The sequence below is a fragment of the Aethalodelphis obliquidens genome, unplaced genomic scaffold (genome assembly GCF_003676395.1).
Source record: "Aethalodelphis obliquidens isolate GAN/ISIS:26980383/991018 unplaced genomic scaffold, ASM367639v1 scaffold26, whole genome shotgun sequence".
Classification (NCBI taxonomy): Eukaryota; Metazoa; Chordata; class Mammalia; order Artiodactyla; family Delphinidae; genus Aethalodelphis; species Aethalodelphis obliquidens.
Window position 1 is genome coordinate 22,854,346 of NW_020837970.1, and position 27,453 is coordinate 22,881,798.

Sequence of the window (27,453 nt, forward strand, 5' to 3'; positions counted from 1 at the left end):
ACACACACACACACACACACACACACACACACACACACACACACACACACAGAGTAAGCTAAGACTGTTTCTCTGTACCACTACCTGCATTTCTTAGATTGTGCTTACGCTAGGATTTTCTTTTCAGAGCCTTCAGAATGCACTTCCTACCCCACCACCACGAGATCCTAGCTGCATCCCCAGCACTGTTTGCATAGCTGTCTCCTGTGCAGACAGGGCCAGGGAGAGGCCGCCACAATGGCTTCCCAGTGGCATGAAGCTTGCTGATGAGTCCCAGCCAGAGCAGGGCCTGCTGCTGCCAGATGCCCTGTTCTGATGAGCAGCCCTTATGGAGAGATGGGGGTGGGATGATGGAAAGCATTCATTAGGCCTAACGCTGGGAGGGGACTTCTGGTCCTGCAAGTGTAGGGAAGCCAGATCCGGCAGGAGAAGACTCAGAGCAGCAGAGCTGGTGAGCTAACCAAACGCTCATAACTAACATTGTTTTTTATTAATGCATTGTGGTCACGGACACTGTGTCATTTGATCCTCATGTAAACCCTGAAGGCTGCCATCTACCTCTATTTTATTGAAAGAACACTGAGGCTTAAACTGGTTAACTGAACAGAGCCAGGCCTAGAGCCCAGGGCTACCTAACACCAAGCACCCTTGAGCCTGCAGATTCACGGCTTATGCCCACTGAGAGACAACTGACCCAGTCACTTCTAAAATCCACCTGGTTAGTGAGGGTAGCCTGCTAATGAAACTTTATTCTGGCCAGGGGTGATGAGGAATCAGACCTGAGCTATGGATTGAATTGTATCCCCCCAAAATTCATATGCTAACCCCCAATGTGACTGTACTTGGAGATAGGGCTTTTAAGAGTTAATTAAGGTTAAACAAGGTCATGAGGGTGGGGTCCTAATGTGATAGGATTGGTGGCCTTATAAGAAGAGGAAGAGAGAGATCTCTCTTTCCATGTGCACTCACTAAGGAAAGGCCACATGAGGACACACTGAGGTGTCAAGTCTGCAAACCAGGAAGAGGGCGCTCACCAGAACCCAACCATGCTGCACTCTGATCTCAGACTTCCAGGCTTCTGAACCGTTCAAAAATAAATTTCTGTCATTTAAGACACCTAGTCTATAGTGTTTTGTAATGGCAGCCTGAGCAGACAAAGACAGGCTGGTTATTGAACCTAGGCGTTTCTTCTCTCCACCTAAAATTCCTCCACCTACAATTCTCGGTGCTCAAATCTGATCTAGCCTTGAAGGTCCAGCCCACCTTCTCAGTGCAGCCTTCCTCGCCTAAGGAAGGAGGTGAGGGGCCCCCTAGTACCTTATCCTTCCCTCTCTGATGACCCAGGCTCCTTTGCATCATTGTCTACTGTGGACATACTTCATCTCCCTGAGAGCTAAAACTTGATTCCTGTCCATGTCCCCGACAGCATTTGGCACACAGGAGGCACTCAGCAAACGTCCTCTGAATTTAGAGCTCTCTTCTGGCTCTCTCACTCAGTGCACCCAGATTATGCTTCACTTGGTAGGAAGTACAAAGATTGGAGCCAGAAGGCTTAGTGGGTAGTCAAGGATCAACAGATGAAAGAATCAACGTGTCCACTTGTCTACTCCAGATTTCTTTTATTTTTATTTTTTTTCCCAGATGCCTTTTTAATGCCAGCATTCAGATCCTCTTGGCCCTCTTTCCACAGGCTATAGCACACGTTGGCAGCATGCAACTTTCCTTTTTCTAAAGCCCCTTCTTCCCAGAATTGTTGATAGTTCCAAAAAGAAAAGGAAGTGAGGGTCTCTCTCCCACTTCCTCTCTTACCCTCTCCCTACTCCCTCCCCCAACCCCTTGCCAATGATACCAAAGAAAAAGGTGGTGAATGCCAGGGCATTTGGGTAAAAGGTGTCTTTCTTCAGTGACTGAGGAATTAGGCCCACTGGCCTTTGCTTAGAAGACCAAAGGAGAATTCTCTGCAGAGAATGATTGATAGAGACTGAATCCAAGAAGGCCTCGAAGTGCTAAGAACATAAGAGAGATCTTATGTTCTACTACAGTCAAGTAGTTTCTGTGACTTGTCTTAAATTCAAAATGCAGAAATCTAATTTTCAGTGAGAAAGAGTGTATTAAAGACCCAGAACCCTTGGTCGTGTTCTCTTTCTTTATTTGTACGCTGGCGACACAGGTTAAGTTCACTTCGTGAAAAATCAAGCTATTAACTTAATGGGTGTGTGTGTTATACTTCAATGAAAAGTATACTTTTTAAAAAATTAAAACTCAAAGCAACTGAGCTGTTTGCTTAGGTCACACAACTAGTTGGTGACTAGAGTGAAGGCAGGAACTCAGATCTCCTAGTTCTTCTTAAGTTAGTACCTATTTTAGAATCACACCTAAGAGCAAGAGGCAAGTTCAGTTTCAGTCTCTTTTGATCTGAATGTTGCTAGAAATTCCCTTGGTTTCCTTGGAGCCCTCCTCTGCATCTGAAAATGGACATCATGTTTGAGAGGAGGTTTCTCATTACTACTGAGGCCATACCTACTGTCTCTGATGACTGTGGCCACCAAAGAAATCTACAGGCAGGTCGCATCCTTCCCTTGGTGCAGTCCTCTGGAAAGGGGCTCTGTGAAAAGCTTCTTTATATTTGTGTTGGCCTGTGTGTCCTGAAGGGAAGGGCAGGTGGCCTGGCCAGGTTCAGGGTAGTACCACCTTAGGCCTTATTGGTAACCCTTTGTCTGGACAAAGGTGGCAGACCAGCAGTTATTGATCTAGTTGCAGCTCCATGAGGAAGGCATATAGAGAGACATATTTACATCATATTGTATGCCTGAGATTTCTCTTATGTACGTTTCTTTCATTCAGCAAGAACTTCATGCCCCGTGATGACACTCTATTGACTTTCTACTGATTTTGGAAAGCTTAAGTAGTCCAAGGTGACATTTGACCTACCCCCTAAGGCCTGGGAGTGAGTGGATGAAATAAAACTGAATGATGCCTTCATCCCCTAATCTGTCAAAAGCCCCTCAGGAAACTCTCTCCTGGTACCCAAGGCCCTGAGCATTGAGGTCAGGCTGTTTGTATCCCAGCCTTGCTTCCCTGCCCCTACAGGAAGTGCTTATTAGCCTAATTTAGATGACTATTTTAGCTGTGCTCATGACATCAAACTGCCATTGCTCTGTGCCAAGAGCCCACCTGAATTATCCAGGAGTCTCGCCAACTGAGTCTCAGTGCTACAGGTTGGCCACTTCCGGGGTCTCCTAATCCTGTCTCCCCACAATGTCTGAAGTGTGATTTGAGGGACAGTGACAACTACATGTCCTACTCTGGCTCACAGCCAAGCCAAGGGGTGTGGCTCTCACGGACTGGACCCCTTACCTATAATCTGGTTGAGTCCTGTCATAGTCAGTCCTGTGGGTAGAACTCCTTACCCCAAGGGAACCAAACTGCCTGCCTCCATTTGTGTCTTCTGCAGTCTCAGGACTTAAAGCTAGTGGCCTCTGGCAGGTCATCTCACTACACTCCTGGTGACCTCTGTAAACTCACTTTTTCAACAGGCAACTGATAGCCAGCCCTGTTCCCAGAGGGGACTGACCCCCAAGGGGCTCTGCCTCACCCCAGCGAGAGTCAGGAGTCCAGGTGGAATAAGTTATGGTTAAGCTCTCATGTTCTGGGCTAATTTACCAGGAACCAGGAGTTGTCATCTTTGAGTTAACATTGTGCCTGTGCTAGCCAGACTGTCCAGTTTAATGTCTTTTCAATCAGTGAGTCTTCCAATAATAGCATTTTAACAGTGAAGTTCCAAAGAAAAAACTTGTTCTTAATTTTTGTCCAAAGGGAGAAAAGAGACTTCTAATAATGGTGTCATTATAAATTCTAAAGTGATGATCATTTGGCTGTGCTACAAAATTTGTAGCTAATAATTAAAATAAAGATTTAAGCAAATGCTTTATCAATAAAGTGGATGATAGGGCATATTTTTCTCAGCCAGTGTCAGAAATGGCAGCATATAGCCATGTGCTGAATTGTCACACTGCAAGTCTTTAAAATTCCTGCTGGATTTGAAGGTATTAACAAGTCCCTATCAACATTCTCTAAAGGTTTTTGATGTCATTTTAGCTATTGAACTAAAATATGTGATCTATTACTTTGTTGATTTTCTTCTTAAACCAAACTGCATTATCATCTGAGAGTGTGTTCTTAAAGTATTGTTAAAAGTACTTTGAAAACTTGTAAATCCCTGTAATTTATGTTTCTCCTGCCTCTGCTGTTTCATTCTGTCCTTCTGGTTTTAATTTGAATGCAGTCCTGTCTGGGTGTGTACCTGTAAAACTGTGTTTTTCCAAGTACAATTTACGGTCTTGACCTTAGATTTTACAGTGTTCCTAACCTTCCGTGAGCTTCCTCCTATACCAAGAAGTGGGCTTTGGGTCACCCAGCTCTTTTATATTAGAACAGTCTAATCAAGGTTACTTGAAACAGATCTGATTTTGACATTTCTTAGTTTATCATGTAGGCCTAGGGAGTAAGTTAGGAGGGCTTCCCTGCAAGCCCATTAATTGCATTGCCCCATTTCTTAAAATGTACACAGTTGTAAACCTAGACTGCTTCAAGACAACAGTCTCATTTATCTAAACAATTCTCCTTTTAGACTCAGTGGCACTGATGGAAACATAGATAAGCTGTATGGATCGGAGGAAGGAACTTTTGGAGCCTGTGTTTGCTGAAACTGTTCCCATTCCCTTTACAATCCCCTTTTCTTTCCAAGGGTTTGTCTGCATACAGAATAGATCTATCTGTGTTCAATATATTCCGTGAGCTAGTTTAGTGGGCAGGAGTATAGGAAAGGGTATCTTTCTTGTGAGTGAGCTCTTTGCAGGTTTTAAGGAATATGGCTGTTTTGCTTTAAGGGGAAGAGTGAAGGGTGGGGCACTCTGTTAAAGCAGTGTGTATCCCAAACCCATTTCACAGGCACCCTCTCTCCATGATAAATGCACGATTCCTCGTGGATTATAAGAATTTTTAAATGGGTGCAGAACTTTTGGAGTCTTTTCCCTTAAGTTAGGAAATGAGATTTCTTTCTTTTCTGCTCCTTTCAAATATCACTTAAGTTAAGCTCTGGTAAGGAGTTGAGGAGTCTTTTTCTTTCCTCCTTATACTTATTCAGCATATTCTCCATGGTTCTTACTGGCACTACTGGCTGGGGAAGGGGGACACAGGGCAGGCAGACCAGGGCTTTTTGGCAGCTGACCTGGGGTTCCTCCTCTGTTTCAGGTCATCGTGCAGTCCGGCCGCCACCCCACGGTGCTGCAGAAGCTTTGCCAGTTGCCCTTCCAGTATTTCAGTGACCCACGGCTGATCAAAGTGCTGTTCCCTTCACTTATCGCTGCTTGTTACAACAATCTTCAGAACAAGATCATTCTGGAGCAGGAGATGAGCTGTGTTCTACTGGCCACGTTCATTCAGGTACCTTCTGTGTTATGCCTAATTCTCTGGCTCTGTGTGTAAGCTAATGCAATTGAAAAGTAAAAGCGAACCAGCTGTTTATTCTTGCCATCCACGCTACCTTTTAAAAATTTCACATATTTCTGTGCTTGAAATTAATTTCTAAAATATCATGATAGTAAAACTGGGGTTTGGGTGTTGTATCATTTCTACTTGGAGGATTTCAAGAAAAGGGTATTTTTCCAGTTAATGAAATAGTAAGCCTGCACTAAGGAAATGTTTTTTAAAAGACTTCTTTAAGGCTTTAACTGTTAATTCATCTTGCTTTTTGTCTATTTATAGGGAAAAGTTAATGATTGCTGAAGAAAGATCAATAAAAATGTCCGTTTATTTGTAAATTTTTAAATAAATATTTAAAATAAATTTTTAAATAAATAAATACACACAGCCTGTGTGTGTATAATAAAAATCTGTTATGTTGCTTTTTCTTAAATCTAAAACTTTTAAGTATGGCCTTATATTTTTCTGATCCAGTTAAATTCTGTAGGACTGGAATCAGAATCTTCCATTTTCCTTCAAACGTTCCACCCTAAAACCAATCTGTTTTTGTTCCATGATGCACATGTGATTAATAGACAGTGTTTTCTGTTCATAATAATGAAACAGAAAGCAGAGCTCTGTATTGTTATTGTTCCTTATTCTGGCTAATATACGAATATCACTTTTGAAAGGGTGTAACTGTGCCCAGCTGGCTGGGATGGCTAAAGAGTCCCCCAAGCCTTCTTCACCTTAGATGGCAATCAGTGGTTTACATTTCTTAAACTATCCTCTATTAGATGATCAGTTAATAAACATACTAGATCAATTGTTTAGAAATGTTTTATTTTCAGCTTAATTGTTCTGTTTAAGTCTGGATTCCAATTTCTGAAAATTTTTTCAAAGATATTCGGATCTATAGGTAGGGTAGAGATTTTTCAAAGAACATCTTGTGATTAATAATTAAAATCTTAATGAATTTTCATGTAAACATCATAATTAGCATTTAGGATTCTTCAGATATTCTGACAGCCTTAGGATTAAATTTAAACAGAAAAGATGTTATAGAGAATTTTAAGACTGTGATCTTAAAATTCATTCTTTCTTTCATTCACTAATTTTTTAGTGCCCTCGGTGTGCTGGGCACTGCTCTAGGCACTGGAAATACAGCAGCAAATAACACAGATACAAATTCCTTCCTTTAAAGGTCTTTCATTAGAATGGGGGGAGTCAAAGCAAAAAACAAATAAATAAGTAAAATAAATAGCATGTCAGATGGTACTAAGTGCTGTGGAGAAAAGTAAGGCAAGAAAGGGGGACAGGGACTGCCAGGGAGGTGATATGCAGTTTTTCATGGCATGAGCAGAGAGGCCTCAACCAGGACAGTGATTGTTGAACCAAGAGAGTGATTGTTGAGCAAAGACAATTTTGCATCTGTACCAACTTAGTCCCTTACATTTTCAACTGCTTGGAAAACAATTTATAAAACTATAAATGGTATCAGAATCTAAAGTAAGGATCATATATATTATTTTCATCTGGTGTTGATCTCGGATTACTTCTAATTCAACTCTTCTCCATTACAGTTAACACACAATTAAATGTAATTTAATGTAAATGTAACACATTTAACATACATTTTATTTTAGCACACAGATTTTATAAATACTACAGCAATTTCTTATAATTCTTATTTGGGATAGCACTTTAGATTGCTGGAGTTAAATCAAGTTTGGTTTTTTTCTATAAATAACTGTGCTCAAGGGAACGAAAATACATTGGATTTTAGTTTATAAAATGGTTCTTCAAGGTCCCCTGTGTTAGATGATTAATAGTTACTAGAAAATTATATTTAAAATAAGAGCTAGTAGTTTGTCCTAGGTTCCTGAAACTTTACATATTATAGATGACATTTTTCATGTTCCATCTAAGAGTAAGATTACTAGACTTTAAGATTTAGCTGCAGAATGGATGGACCTAAAGAGTATTATGCTACATGAAATAAGTCAGACAGAGAAAGGCAATTTTACCATATGGTTTCATTTATATGTGGAATATAAAAAACAAGCAAACATAACAAAACAGAAACAGACTCATAGATAACAGAGAACACACTGGTGGTTGGGAAAGAGGCATGGGGAGGTAGGAGGTGGGCAAAATAGGTGAAGGGAATTAAGAGGTACAGACTTGCAACTATAAAATAAATGTCATGGGAACATAATGTACAGCATAGGAAATATAGTGAATAATATAATAACTTTGTATGGTGACAGATGATAACTTGACATATCATGGTGACCATTTTGGAATGTATATGAATACAGAATCACTATGATGCACACCTGAAACTAATATGATACTGTATGTCAGTTATACTTCAATTAAAAAAAGATATAGCTGCAGAATACGTTAAGGGCTTTTTAGTTGTGCTTTTTAAAATGTTAAAAATCTATCAATATTTTAAGACAGTATTTGGCTAAAGAATTCAGTTTGTTAGATATAAAACAAAGTTGTACTTTCCACAGGAGGCAACAACCTGGCCCCTGGTGATACTTAGCAAGATTTGAGTCATCATTATTTAATTTAAATGTATGAGAACCTGAATTACATAATGTCAGTTTCTTCAACTTTTATATTTGGGCTCCAAACTATTCATGCAAAAATAGTTGCCTCAGGGTGTGGAGAAAAGGGAACCCTCTTGCACTGTTGGTGGGAATGTAAATTGATACAGCCACTATGGAGAACAGTATGGAGGTTCCTTAAAAAACTAAAAATAGAACTACCATTTGACCCAGCAGTCCCACCACTGGGCATATACCCTGAGAAAACCATAATTCAAAAAGAGCATGTCCCACAATGTTCATTGCAGCACTATTTACAATAGCCAGGACATGGAACCAACCTAAGTGTCCATTGAAAGATGAATGGGTAAAGAAGATGTGGCACATATATACAATGGACTATTACTCAGCCATAAAAAGAAACGAAAATGAGTTACTTGTAGTAAGGTGGATGGACCTAGAGCCTGTCATACAGAGTGAAGGAGGTCAGAAAGAGAAAAACAATACCGTATGCTAACACATATATATGGAATCTAAAAAAAAGATGGTTCTGATGAACCTAGGGGCAGAACAGGAATAAAGATGGAGACATAGAGAATGGACTTGAGGACACAGGGAGGGGGAAGGGTAAGCTGGGACAAAGTGAGAGAGTAGCATTGACATTAAATACACTACCAAATGTAAAATAGATAGCTAGTGGGAAGCAGATGCATAACACAGGGAGATCAGCTCAGTGCTTTGTGACCACCTAGAGCGGGGGATAGGGAGGGTGGGAGGGAGGCGCAAGAGGGAGGGGTTATGGGGATATATGTATACGTATAGCTGATACACTTTGTTATACAGCAGAAATTAACACAACACTGTAAAGCAATCATACTCCAGTAAAGATGTTAAAAAAGGGCTTCCCTGGTGGCGCAGTGGTTGAGAGTCCGCCTGCCGATGCAGGGGACACGGGTTCGTGCCCCAGTCCGGGAAGATCCCACATGCTGTGGAGCGGCTGGGCCCATGAGCCATGGCCGCTGAGCCTGCGCGTCCGGAGCCTGTGCTCCGCAACAGGAGAGGCCACAACAGTGAGAGGCCCGCGTACCCGCCCCCCCCGCAAAAAAAAGATGTTAAAAAAAAAATAGTTGCCTCAGAATTCAGAAGCATTTTTAAAGCCACGCTCAGCAAAATTCTCTGTCCGTAGCATTGGTATTAAAAAAAAAACTTTTCTCGTTTCACACAGGATTTTGCACAGACTCCAGGTCAGGCAGATACCCAGTCTTATCAGCCCAAAGGTACGTCTCTATTAAATTAAATGTCATGTGTTTGTTAGCTGGACATTTCTCACTCAACCCTCTGAAACTGTTAGAGAAATCAGTTTATTACATCACCTAAAATACTTGAGATTCGGATACCAAATATATTTCAGGGAATAAAGAAATTGATTTTGTCATCAAGCATGAGTACATCAGAATATACAGAGAAATCTATGGAAGTACAAGAAAACCACAAAACGTCTTTATGTAATTTATACTCACCTCATGCAAGGTATAATAAATGGTGAATAATTACTAAAGAGCTACTTTGCAATACAAGAGACAATCAGATCATTAATATTGGCCTACATTATCACATAAATGCTGAAATCACATACATTTGGTTCCATGTTCAGAATAAAATCATCATTGGTAGTAGCCCGTACATCCCCCTAAATTCAAGTACTTGAATTTTTTATTGAAAATAGAAGTGTAAAATTGTTCTACATGACGAAAAAGCCATCAGATGAGCACAGCACAGTTCAGGGGCCAAAAGATTTACAAAGGTTTTTTTCCCTATAGCATTCCTGCTGAGGTGAGTCCTGTGATCAGAGCTGAGATGTAGAATTTTAAAGTGCATATTTACTTTTTGAAATATTCTGCTACCCACACTGTAATTGAGAAGTTGCTCTTTGTCTGGCTCTCGTGACAGCATCTCTGATTAATGAGACCTTAATCCAGATTTTCCCCAATTCTTCCATTAGTTTGATAGTCTTTAAAGTGGCCAGAGGTTTACTCCCAGCAAAACCCTATGGGGCACCCATTCAGTAGCCCTTACTTGGGAGAAGGGGAGGTCACCCTGGGGTGTGTGTGTCTGTCTGTCTGTCTCACACACACACATTATTTATAGTGGGCAGGTGTTGAAAAGTACGTATAAGAGAATATATCTAAAACTGTAACAATATGAAAAAATGTCGTTTTATTGGTTCAGGCACTCAGAGAAGTAAACAGAAAGCTATGCCCCTTTTTAGAAATTCAAGTCAACATCATACTTGGTACCATTTGTCTAAGCCTGCATTAGTGTGCAAGTTCACTTCTGCCCTGACTCAGTGACAGCATTTTTTTTTTAAGCTGTTGGAGGCTAGACAGAAATCAACATAATTTGTTACTATACCTTATAAAACAATGTTTTAAATTTTGAATTTATGAAAATGCCTAGAAAAATCTTCTAATGTATTTTTTAATTTATTTTTTAATTGTACAGCAATTTTTTTGCCAGTAAGACATATAAACATTCTTTTTTCTTCCTCTTTCTCCTGACGTAAGGATGAGTCACAATTTGCTGCCTATCTGGCAGGCAAAGTCCCAGGGGCTGACTCTGTCTGCATGGTTTCAACCTTCTTTCCTTTTCCAAGGGACCATGTTCTCTGACTTTCATGCTTTCCCCAATGTGGATTTACTATGGGTTAATCCACAAACCAACAAATAGGTAACTGTTCTCTGCTTTGCTTAGAAAAAGTCATCACTCTACCGGTGACAGCTCATAATATGCTTACTTGATTTTAAAAAATGATGATGCCACACTAAGTTGCCAGTTTGCACCTTGGACATCTGTTCCCCTTTTGCTTAGATTAAATCCCCCCAAAATGTTTCAAGATGTTGAGTTCATTGCCCAGGTGAACCTCTAAGTTCTAAGTGTAAAGCAGCTCCTGGCAGCACCACATTCTTATTGCTGAGGAAGAATTCTGTTTTTCAAATACTCGCTGCTAGATGACTGGCTGGCCAGGAGATCGTTTGTTTCAAGAGCCAGTAAGGCTCCTGACAGTTCCCTCTGCTTTGTTAGGTGACTGAGTGCCAGATTGGAACATTTTTAAAGTTATGTTTAAACTAAAATCATGTTTTAGATTAAATAGACTATTTTAGAAAATAACTGTAAAGTTTACATACAGATTTAGCCTTTCAAGGCTAACTTAAGGATGGAATACGTGACTGTCACTTTATTTTGTTTACCATACTTATTTACTTATTTTCTTACTCCAGAGTCCAAAAACAATGTTTTTCACAATGTTTTACATAGGGGTTAATGTCTGAATAGGTTAGAAGCATGAAATAGATTGTGATTAAAATATATATTATATATTTTATACTATAATAGATATAGATCAGTTACCTTTACTTAAATTTGCATCATGATTTATTTGAAGAGTATGTCTCCATTTTGTACTCAGATATCAAAATAATTTTCATTTCTTACATTTTGAAGAATTTAACTCTTTTTAATTTTACTCTTCTTTTTTTTCTCTCTCAGGAAAATGCCTTGGTTCCCAAGACTATCTTGAGCTGGCTAACAGATTTCCTCAGCAGGCCTGGGAAGAAGCTCGACAGTTTTTCTTAAAAAAAGAGAAAAAATAAATGTTTTGGTTGGTTGTATATTTGAGTACCCTCATTAATATTTTAAATTGATCAAACATTCTAACTGTTCCTTAAGAAGTTCATTTTCACGTGTTTATACTCTGTAGATATGGTATATACTTTGCACTATTTATAAAGACTGTAGATACTTTAATGTTCTTTCTAATTCTGCAAGTTGAGTTTATTTCATTTATGCACAATATTTTGGAGTTTGGTAACTTACATCCTATGATAATATATACTTTGCATTTGTAATGTGGGTAAAATTAGACATAAAATTAACAAGTCTGTTTTGTTCTTGTAATAAAATAACTTATTCTGTTTGCAATGATGACTTTTCTTGTTAAAGCAATACAAATTTGAAAGAAAAACGTTAATTCCAACTCCGGAAGTATCTTAATTAAAGACTTACTAAAAGTTAACCTGCTCTAAATTTCCCTTTTATAGGTTTGAGTAAAAGATGTTTATAACAGTTTTACATTCTAATTACATAATATGTTTTGGGGGCTATTTGAAATGAATTTAAAGCATTATATTCGTTGGTCTGCTTAAACTTTCCTAGCGGCCAATACTGAGAATCTCCTATAGAAATAGCATCGCTGAACTGAAATTCTCCAGAATAAAAATTAGGGATCCAAAAAGATCAACCATAGTGAATCACCCTAAAGTATTTTCTCAAATAACTGCAATGAAAACCGAAGTAAAAATAAAACAGACGGTCACAAGGGCTTTGAATTGAAGTTTTCAACTCCTGTGCACGGCTCACAGCTGAACGGGAGGAGTGTCTGCCAGGAGATGTTGACCTTTTCATATCTTGTTCTCATCGGTTCTCCACCTTAAGCCAACGGTCAGTGCTAAGCCGGTCACTGAGTGACATTGGTAATAATTTCTGTCAGATAAGGATCAAACATTACCAAGAAGAAAGATCTGGTCGGGGGGAAAAAAATGGTTTTAATAGTATCAGATTCAAGACTGGGGGCGGAGGGGACTGGAAAATACAGAAGTTTCATCGGATTGTTGAAAGCAAATTTAGCTACCTAATGTTCAGGACACTTCTTTTTGGAGCCTCACAAGGCTGCCGAGTTTTGTATATGCTGTTTTTACTCCTTTGCAAATAGAAAATAAAGAGATCCAATTTCAAACGAAAAAAAAGAAAAAGCGAACGCATCCCAGTGCGCTCTGTACTTCCGCCGCCCGGGACCCGGCGTCTTCCGCGCTCGGGCTGCGGGGCCGAAGCCCGGCTGGGCTCGGGGCGGGGACGGCGGCTCCGAGGCTAGTGGGACCGACTCTCGGGAAGTCCCTGCCGCCTCGGCGGAGCCCGCTGCCAGGGCTCGGCGGCGACTCGGCCCGGGGCTCCGGACCCAGGACCCCGGACTCTCCCCGCGGCGCGCTCCGAAACACCTCGAGCCGCGGCCGGGCTGAGCGCCGCGCCCCCGGGAGGCCGAGGGGCTGGGCCCTGGCGCCCGCGCCCTCCTCCAGGACGGCGGCCCGGGCTTCTCCGCTGCCCGAGGGCCGGGGAGCCAGGTGTCGGCGGCCGGCTCCTTGCTCGACCCGCCGTCGCCCGGGGCGCCCCAACCAGGGGAGGAGTTCCCAAATCCCGCTTGCCCCGCGGGTCTTGGGGCGTGGACGCAGAATCCTTGTAGCTGAAAGGAATAATCAAATATTTATCAGATTTCCTGCAAGACGCTTCACAGTAGAATATACTTCTTATCAGGTCGGAAATTTGCCAAAAAGCCATAAATAATTGAGACAGCTGTGATTAACCTTCCAGAAACCATACCAGAATTCGCAATTAAACATTTAATTGAATGGTCTCATTTGGTCCCCTCGTCCGGGAGGGGAGAGGGTTTGTTTGAGACAAACCCCGGCTCCACCCGGCTGGGGAGCCTGCGAGGATCGGGCCTGGCGGCTCCTCTGTGACTCCCGACCCGCGCGGTTTCTGCAGGTCTCAAGTTCCCTCCTTTATTGTGCGCTCCGCAGGGCCAGAGTGATTTAAGCTCTAACTCCCTTGGGTTTTACTACTTCTAAACTCTCCGGGGGGTGGGGAGAGAACAGCGCGCAGGTGAGCGCAGGCACATCTTGTTCCAATTTACGGAGACAAGTGCCACCAACTGGCTTTCTCCTGGGGCGGGGGCCACGTCCCGCGTCTCCCGAGGCTCGGGGGCCACAGGTGGACCCGCTGGGCCGAAGCGAAAAGTCTCTGCTGGGTCCAGCCTGTAAACCTGACGACGCGACAGGGCCCAATCGGAGCAAAGGTAACAATTTCGCCCAGGCTTTAGAGCCCAGAATTTGAGCCAAATAGGTAAAAGCCGCCCGAGGTCCGGGGGCAGCGACATTTGAACGCCCAACGCCGCTGCCCAACCGAATTTCCCGCTCTAGGCGGCAGCTCGCTTTCCCGGAGCTCTACAGGGCTCGTCACACCGGACGCCCAGCAGGATGCCGCTTTCTGCCGAGTTCCGGAGCCTCTCCCTCCCTACAGGCAATTGGAGGCGCTGTGACCCTCGAACCCTGAATCTAGGTCCGGACCTCGCCTCCTCTACTATCTTTCCTTCCTTCCCCAGGAAGAAAAGCACGTGGGCCATTTTTTCCAGAGCTCCTTGCCAAGCTTTCTGAATTCTTGGGTCTCAATCTGGGAAGGGATTACTCCTCACCATTCCTCTTCTTCCACGTCCCTCTCCCTGCTCCCACGCCCCGAACGAACACTGGGGTCTCCTGCCTTAAACACTGAAACTACCGCCTTGAATATCCTGTTTCCCACTGAGGAATCGCTCAGGCTTCCTGAACTCCTGCCCCTCCGCTCACCGCCTGACCCACTCTCTCACGAGCCCTTGACCTTATGGACCAGGCGGTGCCCCGATCCAAAACATGGCCTCGCCTAGCACTCCAGCCTTTCTGGCATGATTTCTGCCGGGCGCCAAACTTGCTTTATAAATTGAACCACTCCCCCTACACCACTCCACATCTGGATCCCAATGGAGTATTTCTCTGTGCCCTTTGTCTCTCCCATTACTGCTCTCAGCCTAGCTCCATTTATCTGCATCTTCCATGCACAGTCTCCATCAACAAGGTGCTAGTCTGTAATTGGTCACACAATCCTCGTTATTGCACTGAATCCCAGTATCCTGAAGAAAGTTTACCTTTACATCAATCAGACCCATATTTAAAAGCCTCTAATCTTCCCTACATCAGCTTAATAAACTCTCTGAATTTCCTGCTTTTATCACAAGTCCATTGGGAACTCCTCTGCAAATCGTTTATTATTCATTCATTGTTTCCCCTCTCCAGCGTGCTGCTAGTCAACCAATTCTCTTGCTCTCTTTGGTGAACACTTGTATGGGAAAAGACAGCTAACTAAACGTGTGGCAATTTATGCCCTCCCCCAGACAGCAGCGGCAGAATCTCACATTTTTTTAGAGAACAATCTTAGACAACGTCTCATTTAAACCCAGTATTTGCAGCTCTGACAAAACTAAGCTTTAAGCTATTTCATATTCAAAACTGAAAGGCTGATTTCTGTTCCACAACCCATTAAAAATTAAAGTTCGTTGGGAATACTGCCACAGGGACTCTGAATTTCCCAGAATTGTGCAGCCTTTCAATATGTATTGAATTTTGTGGTGTAATAGCCATAAACTTTTCCATCTCTGGGAATCCCTTTCTGCCTCCATTACATAGAGCTATCCAAATGATTAGATAAATCCATTGAGAAAATCTTATTCTAAGGTGAATCCAGTTAAATAACTTACTCCCATTTCCCATCTATGGCCTCTTTGATTGAACTGACTTTTTTTACTACACAGCTGGGTATCTCACTTTAAAAGTTCAGTAAGCATAAAATACAACACTTGTAATTGTAATTACAATTTACAAATGTACTTGTAGTTTAATTTACAAGGATATCCCTACTGTGTTACAGAAGATGTTTAAAGATGACCTGGGAACCAGTAAAACAGATATTTATTAATGTAACTAACCAACCATAGATCTGACACCTCACCAGGGACCGCTGTAATAAGGCTTCAGAGTCAAACCCTTTCCTTGGAAACCCACAAGGAAAACGATGCGCCCCTTTGGGTGGCTAGCAACAAACTACAGGAGGACAGCTTGTGATGTTTTATACAACAATACACATAGATGCAGGTATCCTAATACACAGTAACCACCGTGATCTGGATAATTTCCCAATATTCAAAAACAGACACACTCATATAAATATCAAAAAGAGGAATTAGATTTTTGATCTATGGATGTCAAGGGAAGAGGTGACTGTAATTAGATAGGCAGATGTTTCCATTTGTAGCATTAAAACACTGCAGTGTGTTCAAAGCAAAAATTCAGAGCTAATTAACAACAACCATTAATGAAATTTTTTAAATTCAAGAACCTGTTATTTCCTTTTTAAAAATGACAAAACCCAATATTCTGGATAAATCAAAAGTTTTCAAAAGTAAGATTTCTTGGAAGTTTAGCCCCCTAATCCAATGGCCAGCCAGAAGGGAAAGGGAAATATCTATAGTTCTGTTTGGGAGGGAATGATCTAAGTGAAAGGAATGAACCCTCAAAGAATCTAACCCTGATTATTAAAACACTTTCTGGGCACTTGAGAGTAAAGCTGGTCCTCATTAAACCTACATATCTCTCCCCTTATCTCTAAGTCTGCAGCACCATTTCCTAAATTCTGAAGAGGGGAAGATTCTCTTTAATTTTTGTGCTAGCATCACCTTGACTTTCAGGAAGTAAAACATAAATGTGGCCCGATCTTCCCACCTCCTCAATTGCCAGCCAGTCTTCCAGCCTCCCATCTCTAATGGGGGGGAAGGGGAGAAACCTGCTGATGGAATTCTGCCATCAGTTCAGCTGAAACATCTACAGCAGGCTCTGGCATCCAATCAGCCCATGGCTTTTCAACAGAAAGCATCGATTCCTCTATCCAGCGACCACAGATGCCCCCTCAGACACATTTTTCCTTACCAGAAGCTACCTGAGCTAAGATTGCAACTATCCCCTACTCAGTAAGGGCATTGCCCTCTTTCAAAACAATGCCTGGACAAAGAAGGAGCTACTTAAGGGTCTTTTAACTTGGAGGGACAAGGAAACCCAATGCCAGAGATTGTTCAAGAGTAGTGGAATCACTGGCAGGCTGGCAGCTTTCTGAGTCCACCAAAAGAGGACTGGTCTGGGAAAAGAATTACCCCAGGCTGCCAAAGGGTTAAATATTTGTGAAGGGTAAAACCTGAGCCTCCCGGTTTTTTGTGCTTGCCCGGGGGCCTGCTGGAGATTCAGTATCTCTTGGTTATTTCCTGCGATCACTAAAGCCAGTTTTCAAGAAAACAAGTCACAGGGGTTTGAAATGTCACACCAAGTGACCTGGGCACGGCATATCCAGGGGCCATTCCCAGCTCCCTCCCACCCGGGCCATCCCCCGCCCCCTGCATTTCGGGTCTGGAAAGAAAATAAACCAAGGACACGCCAGACTGGTTCTGGGTGGACTTATTTTCCCTGGCAGCCTCGATCCTAGCGGGGGCTTGTTGTGGCTCCTTCAGTGTATCGCTTGCAGGTGATGCCAAATGCAGATAAGGAGCCGCCGCACGGCCTTCTCCTCTGTCTAGACGGGGGAATTAATAAATGCAGCGGGATTGATCACGTCGCGCATCCACTCTGGGGACAGCGCCGAGGACGAGCCTCATGGCCCCCCTGTTCGCCCCGGGGCGCGCGGGCTGGCCTCGCTGCTCGGCGGCAGGGCCCGGGTGGCAGGCGGGCGAGGCGCCCGGGGGTGGGGGTTCGGGCTTCCAGACCCGCGGGAAAAGAAACGCAGGCGGGGGGCCGAGTGCACCCGGCCGAAAGTGGAGCGAGGGTCTAGGGGGCCTTGAGGGACGCCAGGCTGGGTCCAGCTGCAGGAGCTGAGGCCAGGTTGAGACGGAAACGCTGGCCCTAGCCAGCCAAACGGACGCCATCGGAACATCGCAGGTTTCCCGGCCCAAACGGGGTCACCCCACCGCCCCGCGGGCTTCTGCCGCGAAACGCCGAGTGGAGAGCCAACAGGGAGCGCGCAGGCTTCCGGGAGGTCCTGGGCTCTCACATGCTTCTCTGGGCCTCGCTGGGCCGCACGGGGCGCACGGAGCACAGGGACCCAGCCCCGCCCCCCGCGCGGCGCCCAATCCCCGCCGGGCCCGCCCCTGTCTGCGCGGGAGCACGCGGGCCAGTGGCGCGCGAGGCGCGGGCGCCAGCGGTGGGCCCTGCGCGGAGCCTCATCTTCGTTGAAACAAGCCCCAACCCCAACCTGCCTTCGTCCAGCCCTCCCGCTGCACCAACAGCACACAGGAGCAGCATCGATCGGGTTATTATCTTTTTTTATTAAGATCAAAATATTCGTCCCACTATGAACTGGCTGTCCTCACAATAAATAACAATAACTTACGTTTTGTTCGGCAAAGGCTCACACACTCTGTCCTCCGTCGACCGATAATTTAAAATTTTCAAGGAAAGTCTCGTTTCTACTTTTTTCCGGCAATCATGCGCTTTGGGGGATTGAGTGCCTGTTCCTTTGGATTGCCCCGTCCTCTTCCCCGCTAGAGCCGGGGCGAGGCCACCTGGGAGCGCGGGGCCGGGCGGCGGCAGATGCCCGCATCCGCGTTGGCGAGCTCGGGGCTGGGCCGGCGCGGGACCTGACCTGCGCGTTCTCCACGCACAAGTGGGTGCGTGGGCCGGGGGGCGCGGTAATAGAGCGGCGGCGGCCACGCCAAGCGAGGGAGAAGAGATGGCAGAGCTAACGTTAGTAAACCCAAATTCTGGTTTTGTAAAAAGAAAAGTCCTCGGAGCAGGGCTTTCCAGTCTGGTGAAAGCAGGTTGCGTCCCGGCGCTTTTGGCTCTCCCGACCGCTTCTCTCAGTCCTCTCTCTTTAAATAGCAATAATAATAATTACAAAGGCGAGAGAGTTTTCGGAGCTGGAATGGCCTGAGCATGGGTAAGTCTCATGCAGGGAGCATGCGAGGTCCGCGGGCTGGCGGGGAAAGGTCCCCCTCACGTTTCCACGGGACTTGGCACCATGCTGTTGGGGGTGTCCGGGAGCTGCGAGGACAGGGAGGTCACGTCGCTGCCGGAGGAGTTGCCTAGGGAGCCAGACTCAGAGAAGGAGACCTGGGGCAGCGGAGACACCGGGAAGGAGCGGGTGAAGAAGCGCCCGAGCTGGTTTTCCCGGGCCACCTACTCCCAAAGGTGTCTCTTGGGGACAAGCCACCGGCTGGGAGCAGGCCCTTGGATAAGTCGGCCAGGTCCCCAAGCGCACGCAGGGGTATTAGGGCGGGGCTGCGGGTTGGGTAATCCCTCGACCTCCCCTGCGAGCGCTTTAATCCAGGGAGACCTGGTTTAGAGCTAATTAATGAGCCGGGTGCGGTTGCAGCTACCCACCTCCCCCCAACCCCCCAAGCCCCTCATCCCCTGAGAAACCCCCACCCCTTCCCACCTTGGCTAAGTGGCTAAATCCACCCCACCTCCCCCGGAGTCCTGAGTTCCGGGCGGGTAGAGCAGGGCCTCACCAGCTGCTGGAAGGCGGGTTGGTCCAGGTCACTCTGGAGGGCGAACTCGCTGAGCGCTTTCCATGGCGGCTGGTACGTCTGCACCTCAACTGCACTGCCCTGCACGGCGCTCTCGTGACGGATGGGGCTGCCCGCCACCAGGGGCGTCCCGGTCAGTCCCTGCAGGCTCTGCGGGACAAGCAGGAGAGAGGGTGGAAGATGCTCGAATTAGGTCTTGCGTTTCCCGACATCTTTGAGACTGGGGCCCCAGGCACTGGCACGTGATTTGGAGCCTGAAACGGTTTAGGAGAGGCATACACTTGTCCGCAGCCGAGTGAGCCCGCCTTATCCAGTGCAAATTCCTCGGGCCCAAAAACAGCCACCATAGGCCAGCCTCGGTCCTGGAAGCCAACATGGCAAGGGAACGAACGTGAGGCCTGCGTTCCCATCCCTCTCCAGGTTTACAGAGGAAAAGTGTTCAAACCGAGTCATGCTGAGAGAAGGACACAACCCGCCCCGACTTGCTGGCTCTGGCAAACATGCCACCTTGAACTCCGAACTACGCCCCAGACCCCAACTCTGGTCTGCCGCTGGAACTGGGGAAGACCTGACCTCGGATACAGTAATTAAGAAGCCTTCAACCTCAAGGTAAGCCTTGCTCTGAAAGCACCAACACACGCTATTGGGGAGCCCAGTTCCCCCTGGATCTCCCGAGAGCCGGCCCAGAAATGGGCACGCAGATGCCGCAGGGCGAACCCGAGACTCCACCCGATCCGATCCTCCAGCTCCCAGTCTCTCACCGTCTTGTCATTGTGCTGCTGCTGCTGCAGCTGCTTCATGAGGATGGATTTCTTCTTGTCCTTGCACCGCTTGTTCTGGAACCAGACGCGTATGACCCGCGGGCTCAGGCCGGTCATCTCCACCAGCTGCTCCTTCATGAGCGCGTCGGGCCGCGGGTTAGCGGCGTAGCACGTCCGCAGAGTGTGCAGCTGCTTCTCGTTGAGCACGGTCCGCACGCGGGTTGTCTTCTCGGTCTGTTTGTGCACGTGCGGACGCAGCGAGGGCTGCCGGCCCGATCCCGGGTCTGCAAGGGAGCGAGAGATGAGAGAGTGACCGCCACTCACTCTCCCTGTGCCCGGCCCCGCGGCGGCCGAGTCCTCCGAGGCCCGATTTCGTTTCTCGTTTATTCCATTTATTTCGTTTTATTGTTCGTCTTCTCTCCCTTTCCGTCTGTTCGCCCTACCCGGAAAAAGGTGTGCATTTTCGTCCCTTCCCTAGTTCCTCCACAGGGCTCTCCCCGCAGCGATCTCGCCAGCGCGCAAGCGGGGCGTGGGAGTTCCGAGCTAGGCCTGTGCGGGACGGGAGTGGCCGACCCCCGCTGTGCTTCCTCCACTTACCAGACCCTAGGAATGCCCGCGTGGGTTCCGCGGGACGAGGGAAGCTCTCCGGAAGAAGTCGGAGTTTCAGAGGAAGAGGAAGGAGGCGCGCCCGGGACTCTGGAGGGGGAAAGGGGAAGGGGACCCACACGGACCCCAAGCGCCGCGCTGCCTCGGAATTGGGGGGCTTGTCTCCCGCTCCCGGGTGGCCCCCAAGAGCCCTTCTCCCTGATTCAGAGGCCTCTCGGACAGGGCCAGGCCGTGTGTCTCGAAGACCTGCCCTGGGGCGCGAGTGGGCCTCCAGGGCCTGGAACGGTTCCTTTCTGCCCACCCTCGGGCCTCGGCCCGCCGGGTCTCCTCCCTCAAGGCTCCAGGTTCCCTGGCCCAGCGGCCGCCCTCCCGGCCCGCGCGCAGCCGCTGGCACTTTCCTCACTCGGCCTTGGGTTCTCTCAACCCCAGGTTAAGTAGAATCGGGTATTTAGGGCCGGATTCCCGCGGCCCGCAACCCGCAGCAAACAAAAGGGAGCCCCTCCGACACCCGAGCCCAGGGTGCCCTCAACACTGGCTTCATCCTGTTTCCGCACTCCCATCTGAACCAGGTTTGGATACAAGTCTCACTGTTTCAATTTATATCCTCTTCTGGGCATATCTAGATCTGGATAAATATTTACAAACAGCCCATCTAGCCCAATTTTCTCATTCTATACGGGAATAAAGGGAGGACCAGAGGAAGTGGGAGCACTTCAAGCACACAGCACCCCGAGGCTCAGCCTGGTCTAGAGGTTGGTGCTTCAGGTCTGTGGCTACTTGCTGGTAACTGCTCAGCCAGAGTCACTGTTCCTACCCGGTAACCACACACTTAGAACCCACCTCTGGGCATCTCCTGATTAGGACCCAGAGCATCCCCTGAGGTGTATGATCCCTGAGTCCACTGTACGTCCACTCCTTCCCCACCGAGAAACGTTTGGCTAAGTTGTTCATCAAACTGGGCCTCAAAAGACAAATGCAGACACTAGCTCTTTGTTGAGTGGATAGCCTTCAGAGCTGTCCTTACGGGTGGGCTTCTGGCTGGCTGAACCCACCTCTAGGCTGGGAACTGTATTCCTTACACACATACCCCCAGGCAAACCTATCTTTTCTCTCTGACGACACACATACTGCTTGAAATTCCGAGTACAAGTTCCACAGACAAAGTCACCACTTCAGATTCCCCGTGATCATTCACCTTCCTGCTCCTACTACTGTGTTCCACATATTCCTGATCACGGACAACACAATTCCCCACTATTCTGCACACTCATACACACAATCCCGGCTCACATTTACCCACATGCAATTTTTCCCCGTCACACGAACACACACTCAGCCGCGTTCCTAACACAGGGTTCTGAACTCACCCAGAAAACCCCACACTGCAGGCAAACGGAAATACACCCAAGTGACAACTTTTCGTCCGATCACAACCACCCCCCATACGAACACACACCCATGCACTCACTCCCGAGCCGGCGGCGCAGTACCGGGCGCAAGCGGCTTACCTGGTAGATGCAGGCCGCGGGCGCCGGGGAGCGGGCCGGGGCTGCGCGGGCTGCCGGCCGCAGCGCGCTCGAGCAGGAGGCCGTGGTCGGCGCGGCAGAGCAGCTCGTGCTCCCGCAGCGAGAACTCATCGCCGGGCAGCAGTTGGCGGCTGCACACGGAACAGCGGAAACACTCGATGTGGTACACGCTGTCCCGCGCCCGCATCACCAGATCGCTGCTGCTGAAGCCCACCTGGCACTTGGCGCACTTGATGCCGAAGAGCCTGCGGGCCCAAGGCACGGGCGGTGGTGTCAGCACGGGGCCTGCGGCCGGCCTCGCCTGCCGGGCTGCTACCCACCCCGGGCACGCGCGCCCAGGACGCTTTGTGGCCCAGAGGGAGGCTGCGGGGACCAGCCCTCGGGGGGTTCCCAGGCCAGGAGGTGTGCGGCGGCACGCGTTCGGGGTTGGGGGCCGTGTTCTGCCCGCGCCGGGGCGCGCGGGCGGCCCGCCATCCTCGAGCCCCGGCCCCAGCGGGCGGTGGCGCAGCCCGGGCTCTCGCGGGCCTCACCTGACGTAGTCCCGCTTGCAGTAGGTCTTCCCGTCTCTCACGAAGCACGTGCACGTCTCGTCCAGGTACTGGCTGCACTCGGCGCACTTGAGGCAGGCGGCGTGCCACTCGAGGTCGGGCGACACCCGCAGGATAAACTGGTCGTGGATCTGACTCCCGCAGCCCACGCACATGGCCGTCCCGGGCTTCTCTGCCGGGGAAGGGCGCGGGGCCCGTATCAGGCCTGGCTGCCCGGACCCCGGCCGAGGCCACTCCAGCCCCAACCCAACCCGCTGGCGCTCTCGCTCTCTTTCAAGAATTGCGACCACAAGAAAAAGGAAATGGGCTTTCCATAGGTCCAGACAATTGGAAACGAAAAAACAAAATCTTCTGAATTTGCGAAGGCTTTCTGTCTTCCCCCATCCCCCTCCCCGATTTTTTTCGCTATTACATTCACTTGGACACAGGCGTTTTATCGATATATCTTGTAACTAAAATATAACAAGTCAGTGAGAAGAAAGAGTAAATAGACATTTAAACCCTGCGGACGCCACACTATCAATACTGGACGGTGATGTTCCGGCATTGCCGTCCGCACACTCCCTCTCACAGCGACTCCCTCCTATCCCAATACAGACACATCAGCTTTCGGCGGAGTCTCCGCTCATCCTCTGACATTTCTTAGTTTAAATATCCCAGATCAAGCTAGAGAAATCTTCCTTATTGGAAAGGCCGAAAGACAAGCAAGCAAGCAAGCAAACAAAAAAGCCCACATCCCTAAATCAAACCTATTGCCTTAGCGCGAAACAGAAGCAGATTTCACAGCCTGAGGTCAGCCTAGCAGGCTTGAGAAAGAGTGTTTAATTATAAACTAAAACAACAGGATTCCAACGGATAAGCGGTCCTGCAGGAAAATGCATTCGTTTTCTTTTTTTTCTCTCCTAGTGTCCTGTCAAATAGAAGCCACTTGTAGAATCCACTAAACATTCTTCTGCGTTAGAAATATTGCATATTAAGCACACACACATAACAACGCACACACACACAGGAAGACTTACTCTTGGAATGATCCCCCATAGTACCCAGAAAAGGATAATGAAAAATAATATCCACCATGCAGAAAAGAGATGTGCGCAAAGCGTGCGGCCAGGGGCAGAAGGACGAAGGTCGCGCGCCCAGCCTCGGCTCTTTTGCTAACTAACTCCTCCTGCCCCGCGGAGTTGAAGGAGCGATTCCGCACCGGCCCGCACGCAGCATGACGTCAGCACGCATTCGCCCGTGGCCGGAGCTGGGGGCGGGACCTGTGGCGTCACGAAGCTTCCCCAGAACCGCTGGGGATGCAGGGGAGGTGTTGGGGACCTGGGGGCTGATGGGCGGGTTAGATTGGGTGGAAGGCGGGGGTGACGGAGGATTGGCTGGGAGGAAATGGGCTAACCCTGATTGGCCCAGAGTGAACAATGGAGCGCAGCCCCCCTCCCCTGAAATGTACAAGGATCCTCACTCTGGCGCTGGGTCGGGCTATCCCGGCTGGACCTTGTGCCACCGCTGAGCTGTCTCTGCTGCCGCCGCAGCTCTGAACTTCCTCTTGGACTTGCGGTGCGGTCTCCCAAGGCGCGCTCGAGCAGGGTGATGGATACCTGGGGGAGTGAAGGGGGGCCTGTCCTTTCGATGCTCCCTTGTTTCCTTAAAAAAAAAAAAAAAAATCCACTCTCTTAGGACGAGAGCTGGGGGGAAGGGTGGTCTGTTTGGACAAGACCTTCAACCGTCCAGCCGGTCACCGTTCTCCTCTCAGGCGCCTTTGTTCTCAGGGTCCAAGCTAGAGAGAGAGGTTAAGGGTTTGGATAAACTCTGTTTAGACTTCCCCACCCGTCCGCCTGTGGAAAACTTCTCCCAGTTGGAGCGTTAGGTGGGTAACGCCAGAACGCAGAATCCGAAGACGATCACCGGATCCAGATTCGAGCCTTGACTTGCATTTGGGGCGGGAGTGTAATTTGACACGGACTCCCCCATTCTTTCCCCACTCGAATAGCACAGCTCCTTCTAGGAACAAGGCTGGGGTCGAATGTGTGTCTCACTTCCAGAATAAATGATATTTATAAACTCTTCTGTTTTATTTCACAAACCAACTGCAACGCAAATAATCAGAAACAAATGTGGCGCGCGGGGTAATTTACTATCTGTGTAGCGGCTTGTCGTTCCTTAGAAAACCCGCGACTTCTGAGCAGAGTCCAGGCATTTTTCTTTCAAAGAAATCTCTGTGGGTTTTGTTTGAAAGGGTTCAAGAACTGGCCCACGAATTATAAATAACATTTATCCAACCATGGTGGCTGTCGTTGTTTTCCCATTAAAAGGTGTACCAAGAACTTGGTGCGCGATGGGACGCAGGTGGGCGCCTGGGAATAAAATGTCTCCACGGGAACCCCAGATCCCGGCCCAAGTCGGCCTGAGGGCGCGGTCGAGCTCGGCGGCCCTTCTGCTAAAAACCTAGGGCTGGTTGGCCTCACACTCTGGGCTGCTCGCCGGGAAATGGGCGCAGCCAAGCGCGAAAGGAGAGGCTTTGCGCAGAGCTGGGGCTAGGCCCTCAGCGCACACTGAACTCACTACTGGATGACGGCCCGCCACCCAGCGCTGTGCTGAGCGCTTCACGTGGTGGCCCCGTCGGTCTTGTAAGGCTTTTAACCACTGCCACTACCTTTGGAACGCCTGGTCTTTCTCACCCGTCTGGTTCTTCAGTACAGTTTACCAGCCGCTGTGCCAACAGGCCATTTCTTGCGTCTTTGGCCACTAGTGCCCCAAACAGCGCTCGCCCTGAGTGTGTGTGGAGCATGTCGGGGCGGGGACAATGCTGTGTGTCTATGAAAATAAACGGGGTTGAGGAGCGAGGGGACGGGTATGGGTGGGTATGTCTGCACCAGGCTACTCTGTGACCTTAGGCACTTTATTTTACTTCTCTGACCCTCGGTTTCCTCATCTGTAAAATGAGGGATAAAAATAATATCTACCTCTACTATTGTAAGGATTAAAGCATTCTCTGGAAAAGTCTTAGAACAATATCTGGAGCATAATAAGTGCAATACATGGTAACTATGATCATCACCATTATGGCTGTATCTTTGTGCTGGGAGCCTCTGTGTATGCCGTGCCTTTCCTGTGTGCGGTGCCTGCGTGCCTCTGGGCGTGGAGGGGAGGTCTACGTATATCTGTGTGTGTGTCATCTGATGATTTCTTTGTGCATTTCCATGTGTGCTTGCTCTGTGTGTATCTCCTGTGGGGCTGGAGGATCAGAAACTGTGGACTGAGTGCAGAATTTGTGTACAAATAATGTCTGTGTATCTGGGTGCCGTCTCAGAATGGGGAGGAGGCTTGTGGTAGGCGTGCTTCCCTAGTGAACTAGGAGGTGCTCCTGGCCGGTTGGCCTCTCTCTCCAGCCGCTCTGGGCCTGGCCAGACTGTCAGCACCCAACTAGGAGCAAGCAGATCAATTAACTCAATGGCACAGGCGGCCGGGAGGGGGAGGCTCTGTGTTGGAATCCTAGGTCCAGACTTTTAACACTCTCCTGCCAAGAGGAGAAATTCCTCCTTACCAGAAAAAAGCCAATTCTTTGAGACCCTATGAGGGAGGAGGGGGGAGGTGGTGATTTCTCCTGAGATGTCAGGTAGCTGGGTCAAGAACTAATATTTCTTTAGTCTCCATCATGTGCAAAGCCCCAGTTATTAGCCTATTCGGTCTTTACCGCAATATTATGAGGTGGGTAGTATTAGACTCATTTAGTCCATGAGGAAACTGAGGCTTAAGGAGGTGACCTGATTGCTTCTGGTCACAGGGTAAATCAGAGTTGGCATTCAAAGCAGGGCTGCCTGGCTCCATCTCCCTTGCTTCTTTCACTGTGCGGTTGAAGACCCACATGGGTGTGGTTCCATCACTCACCAGCTTCACTTCTCTGGAGCTGTAAAACCACAGACCCGTTTCAGGATCCCTCTGTGTGGGTCTCCTGGGTCACAGCCATCCTTGGGAGACCAGCACTGGAGTGAGAGAAGTGAAAATCCTCTTTCCCCGGCACAGCCACAAGACACCATTGATCTGGCCCTGCCCTGGTTCTCTGCTTCCTGGCTGCTCCCAGGGTCCCCTTCTCCATGTCCTGGGCTACAGCACATGGGAGATCTGGGAGCCTCCTTTCCTGGGCTTTAGATCACTCTCTGTCCTTACTGGGAATAGCAACTTGAGCTCCATAGCTCTGTATTATCCCATAAAACTAGTCCCGGGGCTTCCCTGGTGGCGCAGTGGTTGAGAGTCCACCTGCCGATGCAGGGGAAACAGGTTCGTGCCCCGGTCCGGGAGGATCCCACGTGCCGCGGAGCGGCTGGGCCCGTGAGCCATGGCCACTGAGCCTGCGCGTCCGGAGCCTGTGCTCCGGAACGGGAGAGGCCACAACAGTGAGAGGCCCACGTACCGCAAAAAAAAAAAAAAAACAAACTAGCCCCGGCTATGACCCTCTTCCTGAGAAGACTGCAGAAGCACAAAGAAGTCTCTCTGGATTCCTTCTCCCCAAACCTCCCCCAACCCCATCTCTGTTGCCTTAAACTCTACTCACAATTCTCCTGAAAGATAGGTTTACTGTGCAGAAATCCTTGAGAAATCACAGAACAGGTGGTCATTCACGATACAGGGATAGCAGCTCCTACCCTGGGAACAAGTCCTGAAAGAAAGAGCAGGAAAGCACTAGGCATGGGGCCAGGGCCTAGGAGCAGATCACAGAGCAGGCCAGGTCACCTAAAGCAAACCAGGCTTTATTATTTTACAGTTTTGCTTAGTCAATCCTCCGTTCTT

At 48.0% G+C, this 27,453-nt stretch overlaps 2 protein-coding genes across 3 annotated transcripts in view; one reads left to right on the plus strand and one right to left on the minus strand.

The window, feature by feature from the left end:
- The window catches only part of SCAPER (S-phase cyclin A associated protein in the ER), a 494,267-nt gene extending 481,836 nt beyond the window's left edge, over window positions 1–12,431 (plus strand). For both annotated transcript variants that reach the window (XM_027123707.1, XM_027123708.1), the window contains exons 30-32: window positions 5,254–5,445; window positions 9,247–9,298; window positions 11,568–12,431. In XM_027123707.1, coding sequence (XP_026979508.1) covers window positions 5,254–5,445; window positions 9,247–9,298; window positions 11,568–11,671 — 348 coding nt within the window. In that variant the 3' untranslated portion in view covers window positions 11,672–12,431. The remainder of the gene's footprint in view (window positions 1–5,253; window positions 5,446–9,246; window positions 9,299–11,567) is intronic.
- A 5,616-nt stretch (window positions 12,432–18,047) lies between these two features.
- On the minus strand, window positions 18,048–23,792 carry ISL2 (ISL LIM homeobox 2). Its single transcript, XM_027123765.1, has 6 exons — window positions 23,685–23,792; window positions 22,648–22,837; window positions 22,100–22,362; window positions 19,986–20,269; window positions 19,207–19,374; window positions 18,048–18,808 (listed from the first exon to the last, which is right to left on the minus strand). The coding sequence occupies exons 1-6, from the start codon at window positions 23,740–23,742 to the stop codon at window positions 18,692–18,694; spliced, it is 1,080 nt and encodes a 359-aa protein (XP_026979566.1). The 5' UTR covers window positions 23,743–23,792; the 3' UTR covers window positions 18,048–18,691.
- Between the last annotated feature and the right edge of the window lie 3,661 nt (window positions 23,793–27,453).